At 53.6% G+C, this 8,957-nt stretch overlaps 1 protein-coding gene across 4 annotated transcripts; it reads left to right on the top strand.

Moving 5' to 3' along the window:
- The first annotated feature begins 879 nt into the window (after positions 1–879).
- GPR132 (G protein-coupled receptor 132) lies at positions 880–8,454 on the top strand. Of its 4 annotated transcripts, XM_025392088.1 has the most exons (4): positions 880–970; positions 1,532–1,645; positions 2,649–3,422; positions 6,323–8,454. In XM_025392088.1, the coding sequence occupies exon 4, from the start codon at positions 6,457–6,459 to the stop codon at positions 7,429–7,431; it is 975 nt and encodes a 324-aa protein (XP_025247873.1). In that variant the 5' UTR covers positions 880–970; positions 1,532–1,645; positions 2,649–3,422; positions 6,323–6,456; the 3' UTR covers positions 7,432–8,454. The 4 variants fall into 4 exon arrangements, with proteins under 4 accessions (XP_025247873.1, XP_025247872.1, XP_025247874.1 ...); XM_025392087.1 differs by lacking the exons at positions 880–970; positions 2,649–3,422 and having other exon boundaries at positions 1,531–1,645; XM_025392089.1 differs by lacking the exons at positions 880–970; positions 1,532–1,645 and having other exon boundaries at positions 3,389–3,419; positions 6,321–8,454.
- Positions 8,455–8,957: the final 503 nt, after the last annotated feature.

Genomic DNA, 8,957 nt, shown 5'->3' with positions numbered 1-8,957 from the left:
AGGCACAAACACCATCTGAGAATGGGTTCAGGGCACTCTCCTCCCTGCAAGCCCTCTTTGGGTGGTCAGGGTGGTGCCTGTTTTAGAGGCACCTCAGGTTAGGGAAGGAAGCAGAGAGACAGGCCCCTGGATGCCCTGCACCATCCCCCTGCGTGCCCTGAGCCATCTGCTGCCCACCCACCATGCCTCCCTCCTCCGGGCCCCTCATGCCGTGGGTGACACAGCTTCCAGGCCATGTGCACGTCACACCTCGGGTAGCCAGGAAAAATTCCTAGAAGCAGTTTATCCAGGTCAAAAGTTAAGCACATTTAAGATTTTTGGAAACATGTTGCAAAATTTTGCTGCAAGTCAATTCATACTTCCATCAGTCCCGTGTAAGGATACTCACTGCCTACTCTCAAACACTATGAGTTTAAAAGTTCTTTATTTTTGCCAACATGATAAGCCAAAAAGATTTTAAAAGGCTGTCTTTCAGATATTCATGTTTGCCTTTCTTTGATTAGAAGTGGAGTTGAGCATTTTTCAGATTTTAGGAGCTTTTTCTTTTTGGGACGGGGTCTCTCTCTGTAGCCTAGGCTGGAGTGCAGCAACGCAATCACAGCTCATGGCACCCCTACCTCCTGGGCTCAAGCGATCCTCCCAACTCAGCCTCCTGAGTAGCTGGGACTACACGTGTGCACCATCATACCTGTTGATATTTTTGTAGGTATGGGATGTTACTATATTGCCCAGGCTGGTCTTGAACTCCTGGACTCTAGCAATCCTCCCACCTCAGCCTCTCAAAGGGCTGGGATTTACAGGCACGAGTTACCACACTGGGCCTTTAGGGGCTATTTTTATGTCTTCTGTGAAAGCTCATCAACTTTCTTTTCTCTCCCAGCTTTATAAAGGTATAATTGACAAGCAACAACAGTACATAGGCCAGGTGCGGTGGCTCACGCCTGTAATCCCAGCACTTTGGGAGGCCGAGGTGGGTAGATCATTTGAGGTCAGGAGTTTGAGACCAGCCTGCCCAACATGGTGAGACCCTCGTCTCTACTAAAAATACAAAAATTAGCTGGGTATGGTGGCAGGCGACTGTAGTCCCAGCTACTCAGGAGGCTGCGCAGGAGAATAGTTTGAACCCGGGAGGCAGAGGTTGCAGTGAGCCGAGATTGCGCCACTGCACTCCAGCCTGGATGACAGAGCAAGATTCCATCTCAAAAAAAAAAAAAAAAAAAAAAAAAAGAATCATACATAGTCGCAGTGCCTGATGTGATGTTTGGATGCCTGTTGGCTTGGAACCTTGCTTGTATTTATCCCGTGGGATGCAACGGCAGATCCTTAACACTTAAAAAACACCTGCACGTTGTGCACATGTACCCTAGAACTTAAAGTATAATAAATAAATAAATAGTAAAAAAAAACACACGCATACAAATCAACGGGGCACTTAGTAAATTAGTAAATACTCACTAGCCATTTTGTCAATGGGTTAACTTGTCATTTAATCTGATTTCCCTAAAGCAATTTCAACCTACTCTTTCTCCAGGTCATTTTAAACTCTCAGAGTGAACGTCTTGATAGGACCGACAAGACGCATGACATGTACTTAGAAAGCTTATCTTAGAGCCACACTGAGATTGGAGCCTGCAAAATATGCCAGGTGAGAGAGCCTTCTCCAACTTTGAACATGTGAGAGGAAGCCCATGAGAATTTTTCTATGAAGCATGATGTCTCATAATTCAAAAATTAACACATAAAAATAGATTATCGAGATAAAAATTAGCTCAACAATAATAAATCTAGAGGTGCTACGTGGAGAAATGAAGGGCTGATTTCGTAATTCTTTTGTGAAGTTCTGGGAAGCCAGGAATGGGAATGAGAGCATAGTTGGTGGCTCCGGGGAGGGCGACGCAGTACTGAGTCAGGGGGCTGTCCCACAGGTCCCAGGGGAGCCCTGCATGGTCCAGGCCATGAGGAGCTGACCAGCAGCTCCCCCTGATTCATGCGTCTCCTGGTGCCGTTGCTCCTACTTCCGGCCTGCCAGGAAGACTCTCTTCCCAGGAGGTCACTTGTGGCAGGAGGCAGGGGAGTGGGGGACATCCTCCTCACCAGATGGGCACAGAGCCACAGACACCACGGACCTGGTGTCCAGAGGTGAAGGTCCCAAGGCTGCATGAGGCCTGGAGCAGGGGGTGTGGGACTGAGGGACACTGAGGCCCTGACTGAGACTACACGGGCGAGACAGTCTGTGGGGGGGGGGAGCCGTAGGAAGTCGGGGAGGGGCCGGACCAGAGCGGCTCTTGCAGGCTGAAGCTGGAGCGGCCCCTCTGGCCACCCACCGGGGTCTTGCCTGCGTCTCCCCTTGTGTTTTGGATTCTGGCTCTGCCTCCCAGGCCTGTGATTGTCATGAAAGAGACGGGCCTGTGTCGGGGCCAGAAACTGCCTCTGAGCTCAGGACTCGCACAGCGAGGCTGGGGCACTCGTTTGATGGGAAAAGAGCCGTCTGGGTGAAGAACAGTGAGTGCAGACACAGGCGTGGGGCCTCCCACCTGAGAACTGTCTTCACTGCCCCCCGCCGCCCGCCACAGCCCTGTGTCTTGGGCGAAGTGGTGACAACTGGGTGTGAGACAGCCCAGTCATACCCACTCTCTCCCTCTGCCCAGTGAGGAAGGTGAGCAAGGGGCACGACACTCACACCCGGAGAAACCCAACAAGCGCAGCAAGGCTGTGGGGAGACCGGAGCCCTGCACACCGCCGGCAAAGGTGGGCCGGCGCGGCCACTGTGGAGAACAGCGCGGACAGACGCCCCAGAAGATGAGACGAAACTGCCATGAGATCCAGCAATGCCAACTGTGGGTCTGACCCAGGAGAACGGAAAGCAGGGATGTGAACAGACCTCCTTGTGTTCTTAACACCGTTATTCTCAGCAGCTCAGCTAAGGCTCAGAGGCAGCCGAGCGTCTGTCAGCAGAGTCATGGATGAACAGAACACGGCACAAGCCACGTTTGGAGGATTGTTCACAATGGAAGGGCACAATGGAATATATATATATAATTTTTTTTTTTTTTTGGTGAGACCCTGGAGGACACACTGAATACAATGGAATACCGTCCTGCCTTTGAAAGGAAGGGAAATCCTGGCACACGCTGCAACGGGAGGGAGCTTGAGGACATCGTGGCGAGTGGAGCAAGTGAGACACGGAATGACACACGCTGAGGACACGCACAGATACCCACCCAGGTGGGGAGGTGACAGGGGAGCCCAGCACACAGAGACAAAGTGGAATGGAGGCCTGGGGGCTGGGAGCGAATGCGGAGTGAGTGCTTCCTGGGGCAGAGTCTCTGTTTGGGAAGACGAGAAGGTTCTGCTGACGGATGTTGGCGACGGTGGCAGAAGAATGTGAACGTGCCCAGTGCTGCTGAAAAGCGGTTACAATGGCAAATTCCTTGTTATGTGTATTTTGCCACAATTTTCCACTTTTTCAATTTTTTTTCCTTGAGATTGAGTCTCACTCTATCACCCAGGCTGGAGTGCAGTGGCACAATCTTGGCTCACTGCAGCTTCTGCCTCCCAGGTTCAAGGGATTCTCCTGCATCAGCCTCCCAAGTAGCTGGGATTACAGGTGTCCACCACCATGCCTGGCTAATTTTTGTATTTTTAGTACAGATGGGATTTCACCATGTTGGTCAGGCTGGTCTGGAACTCCAGACCGCAGGTGATCCACCTGCCTTGTCCTTCCAAAGAGTTGGCATTAAAGGCATGAACGGCCCGTGGGGCCAACTTTTTTTTTTTGTTTTTTCTTTTGAGATGGAGTCTCGCTCTGTCGCTGAAGCTGGAGTGCAGTGGCACAATCTCTACCTCCCAGGTTCATGCCATTCTCCTGCCTCAGCCTCCCGAGTAACTGGGACTACAGACAACTGCCACCATGCCTGGCTAACTTTTGTATTTTTAGTAGAGACAAGGTTTCACCAGGTTGGCCAGGCTGGTCTCGAACTCCTGACCTCGGGTGATCTGCCCGCCTTGGCATCCCAAAGTGCTGGGATTACAGGCGTGAGCCACCACGCCCAGCTGAATTTTTTAAATGCACAAAAACAAGTGGCCTGGTGCAGTGGCGTGACTTCCCAGAGCTCTGCCAGCACTGTCGGCTCCAGTGTCCTGGCTGCCCACTCCGGCTGAGTTCATGCTTCTGGGCCTTCTGTGGCTACAGATCATGGAACCTCCAGATCAGCAGGAAGCCGCGACAGACCTGGCCTCAGCACCCGAAGGATGGACAGAGCGTTGCCACGCTTCTCAGGTTGCAGCAGCCCCAGGCAGGGCAAACTTCAGCTGTGCCCTGGCGCGAGGTCGGGGGTCCCTGGGCACCATCCAGCTCCCTCGAGGTCAGGGGTCCCTGGGTACCGTCCAGCCCCTTGGCCTCAGGAACCTTCCACACGCGGATGCGTGACCTCTAGCAACCCTCTGGCTGGAGAGGAAGAGTCTCTGACCTCGGATAGCTGTGTTTGAGGCAGGTTGCTGAGATAACTTTGATCTCCTTTTCTTTTGCCCTCTCCCACATTTAAGGACTTTTTTGACTCCATTGGGCCCACCATAGTCCAGAATAATCTCTTTACTTTACTGTCAGCTAGTTAGCAATCTTCATTCAACTTGCAACCTTAGTTCCCCTTTGCCATGTAACCTACCATATCTACATGTCCCAAGGATGAGGATTCAGACTTCTTTTGGGTGGGGTCTTTATTCTGCCTGCCACCAAGATGAGGAGTATCACATGACATAGTAATAAGAAGATCAATTCACCAAGAAGACAGAACCATTTGTGACTCCTATGCCCCAATTAACAATAGCTTCAAATACATAAAGCAAGCATTGAGAGAATACAAGGAGAAGTGGACACATCCACCACCCCTGCAGGAGCTTTTAATTGTCTTTTTTAGTAATTGATAGTTCACACAGCCAGAGATGTGGTAAGACTACAGATTAGCCGGGCGCAGTGGCTCACGCCTGTAATCCCAGCACTTTGGGAGGCCAAGGAGGGCAGATAACCTGAGGTCGGGAGTTCAAGACCAGCCTGACCAACATGGAGAAACCTCATCTCTACTAAAAATACAAAATTAGCCGGCCTTGGTGGTGCATGCCTGCAATCCCAGCTACGCAGGAGGCTGAGGCAGGAGAATCCCTTGAACCCAGGAGGTGGAGGTTGCAGTGAGCTGAGATCGCACCATTGCACTCCAGCCTGGGCAACAGAACGAGAGACTCCATCTCAAAAAAACAAACAAACAAACAAAAAAAAACCTACAGATTAGGAATTAGGATGAGGCAGTGCCCAGCTATGGGGCCAGGCGGGGAGTGGAGGTAAAGTGGGAACAGCTCTGGAAGGGTGTATGTGGTAGCAGCGCCTAACAGACTGCTTAGAAGAGCACTCACACAGCAATTACAGGATCAACATTATTTTCAAACACATAAGCAACTTTTTTTTTTTTTTTTTGAGACAGAGTCTCACTCTTGTTACCCAGGCTGGAGTATGGCAGCATGATCTCAGCTCACTGCAACCTCCACCTCCCGGGTTCAAGTGATTCTCCTGCCTCAGCCTCCCGAGTAGCTGGGATTACAGGTTGAGCCAGCACGCCCAACTAATTTTTTAAAATTTTTAGTAGAGACAGGGTTTCTCCATGTTGGCCAGGTTGGTCTCAAACTCCTGACCTCAAGTGATCCGCTTGCCTCAGCCTCCCAAAGTGCTGGGATTATAGGTGTGAGCCACTATGCTGGGCCTCAAGCAACACTTTTGAAAACTGACCTCAGTGAGTTACAAAGATTCAGTATTACCCAGACGCAATGGCTCACACCTGCAATCCCAGCACTTTGGGAGGCTGACACAGGCAGATCACCTGAGGTCAGGAATTCAAGACCAGCTTGGCGAACATGGTGAAACCTCATCTCTATTAAAAGTACAAAAATTAGCCAGGCATGGTGGCACATGCCTGTTATCCTGGCTACTTGGGAGGCTGAGGCAGGATAATTGCTTGAACCCAGGAGGCAGATGCTGTGGTGAGCCGAGGTTGCGCCATTGCACTCCGACCTGGCCACAAGAGCGAAACTCCGTTTCAAAAAAAAAAAAAAAAAGATTCAGTATTGCCCAGCCTGCATTCTTCGCCCATGAGGCTGCTGGGTTGGAGATCCGCTATCTAATAATTGCTCTAAAAAATCCATTTGGAAATGTTTTAAACACCTGCGTGTGTCCAGTCTGAGCTACCATGAAGCTTCTATCCTTCCTTCCCACAGTAGAGTCTCTCTCAGGTGGTTTCCAGAGACTCCCGTTCTCACTCTTGTCTCTGTCCTACAGGAAACGCCACCCTAGTGACCAGCACTACCCCGTGGGCCTCCCTGGGTCTCCCCGCCAAGACCTGTAACAACGTGTCCTTCGAGGAGAGCAGGATAGTCCTGGTCGTGGTATACAGCGCAGTGTGCACGCTGGGGATGCCAGCAAACTGCCTGACTGCGTGGCTGGCGCTGCTGCAGGTGCTGCAGGGCAACGTGCTGGCCGTCTACCTGCTCTGCCTGGCGCTCTGCGAGCTGCTCTACACCAGCACACTGCCGCTCTGGGTCATCTATATCCGCAACCAGCACCGCTGGACCCTGGGCGTGCTGGCCTGCAAGGTGACCGCCTACATCTTCTTCTGCAACATCTACGTCAGCATCCTCTTCCTGTGCTGCATCTCCTGCGACCGCTTCGTGGCCGTGGTGTATGCGCTGGAGAGTCGGGGCCACCGCCGCCAGAGGACCGCCATCCTCATCTCCGCCTGCATCTTTATCCTCGTCGGTATCGTTCACTACCCAGTGTTCGAGATGGAAGACAAGGAAACCTGCTTCGACATGCTGCAGATGGACAGCACGATTGCCGGGTACTACTACGCCAGGTTCACCGTTGGCTTTGCCATCCCTCTTTCCATCATCGCCTTCACCAACCACCGGATTTTCAGGAGCATCAAGCAGAGCATGGGCTTAAGCGCCGCCCAGAAGGCCAAAGTGAAGAACTCGGCCATCGCAGTGGTTGTCATCTTCCTGGTCTGCTTCGCCCCGTACCACCTGGTTCTCCTCGTCAAAGCCGCTGCCTTTTCCTACTACAGAGGAGACAGGAACGCTGTGTGCGGCTTGGAGGAAAGGCTGTACACAGCCTCTGTGGTGTTTCTGTGCCTGTCCACGGTGAACAGCGTGGCTGACCCCATTATCTACGTGCTGGCCACGGACCATTCCCGCCAAGAAGTGTCCAGAATCCATAAGGGGTGGAAACACTGGTCCGTGAGGGCAGACATCACCAGGCTCACCCACACCAGGGACATCGGGGAGCTGCAGTCACCCATGGCCCTTGCAGACAACTATACCTTCTCCAGGCCCGTGCACCCACCAGGGTCACCAAGCCCCACAAAGAAGCTGATTGAGGAGTCCTGCTGAGCCCACTGTGTGGCAGTGGGGGATGGCAGGTTGGGGGTCCTGGGCCAGCAGTGTGGCTCCTGTCCACTAAGCCCACCAGCCACAGTGCCCATGTCCCCTCTGGAAGACAAACTACCAATTTCTTGTTCCTGAAGCCACTCCCTCCACGACCTCTGGCCCCAGGCTTTCCCACATGGAGGTGGCTGTGTGCCAAGGGGAGGAGCGATACCTCCAGGCTGCCGGGAACCCAGATCGCGTGTGGCAGGCAGTGGGGCCTCTTCTTCGGCAGCCCTCCTGGCTGGCTCCCTTGGCTGTGGGCAGGGAACAGGGCTGCGGGCAGAGGTACCTGGTGGCTGCCCTGTTCGCATCAGTGGTGATGACTTTATTTGCAGGGCATTTCTGCAAGCATTGCTCGGATGCAGTGGCACATTGTGGGCCCTCTGGGCTCCTGCCTCAGAACATCAGTGGGCACCATGCTGGGGGTCACCCAGCACCGTGGCAGCGCCCAGCAGGGCATAGGGCAGCCTACCACCTCCAAGGGGGCAGGAGTCCTCATCTGGGGTTGGGTCTGTGCTGAGCTGAAGGGCCTCTAGGCAGATGTGGGGCAGGGTGGCCAGCTGCTCCAGCTCCCAGAGGGCAGCCCAGACATCCTCAAGCGGGAGCCCCAAATGTCCACGCCCAGAATGACAGCTGGCAGGACAGGCATGACACAGCCATGTCAGAGGCAAGGGGTGCCAGGAGTCCCCAGCCGCATCCTTGGGGAGAAGTTGGTGAGGGGTCCGCACAGGATGGGGCCCCCACCCCCAGCACGTTACCAAGGCGAGAGTGCAGCAGCTGGCCTGCTTGTCTGGTGGAGAAAGCCAGCGCCCTGCACACTCGGGCCGAGTCAGATCTGGGTCTGCCCCGAAGGCCTTGCCTAGGCCAGGTCACACTCATGCCCTGGTTTCCCCATCTGTAAAATGGGGCCAATGACACCTACCTCACTGGGTCACCATCGAGATCAATCCTCCTCCCTGCCCTGACACCTCGGGCACATCGCGTGCACTCCGAGCACAGAGCCAGGCAGATGCAGCAGCTGGACAGGGAGCCCAGCGCCCAGCACAGCGTGGGGCTTCCAGGGAGGCGGTGCGGGGCGGTGGGGCTGAGCCACGCTCTCGTTTTGGCAGCTATGCAGTTGCTCTTCCTTGTTTTGTTTTTCTTGTTTTTTTGTTTTTTTGTTTTTTTTTGAGACGGAGTCTCGCTCTGTCGCCCAGGCTGGAGTGCTGTGGCCGGATCTCAGCTCACTGCAAGCTCCGCCTCCCGGGTTCCCGCCATTCTCCTGCCTCAGCCTCCCGAGCAGCTGTGACCACAGGCGACACCACCGCGCCCGGCTAGTTTTTTGTATTTCTTAGTAGAGACGGGGTTTCACCGTGTTAGCCAGGATGGTCTCGATCTCCTGACCTCGTGATCCACCCGCCTCGGCCTCCCAAAGTGCTGGGATTACAGGCTTGAGCCACCGCGCCCGGCCTGTTTTTTTAATATTTATTTTTTTAGAGACAGGACTCTGC

Source organism: Theropithecus gelada, chromosome 7b (genome assembly GCF_003255815.1).
Source record: "Theropithecus gelada isolate Dixy chromosome 7b, Tgel_1.0, whole genome shotgun sequence".
NCBI classification, from domain to species: Eukaryota; Metazoa; Chordata; class Mammalia; order Primates; family Cercopithecidae; genus Theropithecus; species Theropithecus gelada.
The sequence above is the reverse complement of the archived record's forward strand: the minus strand, read 5'-3'. Positions and strand labels throughout refer to the sequence as shown.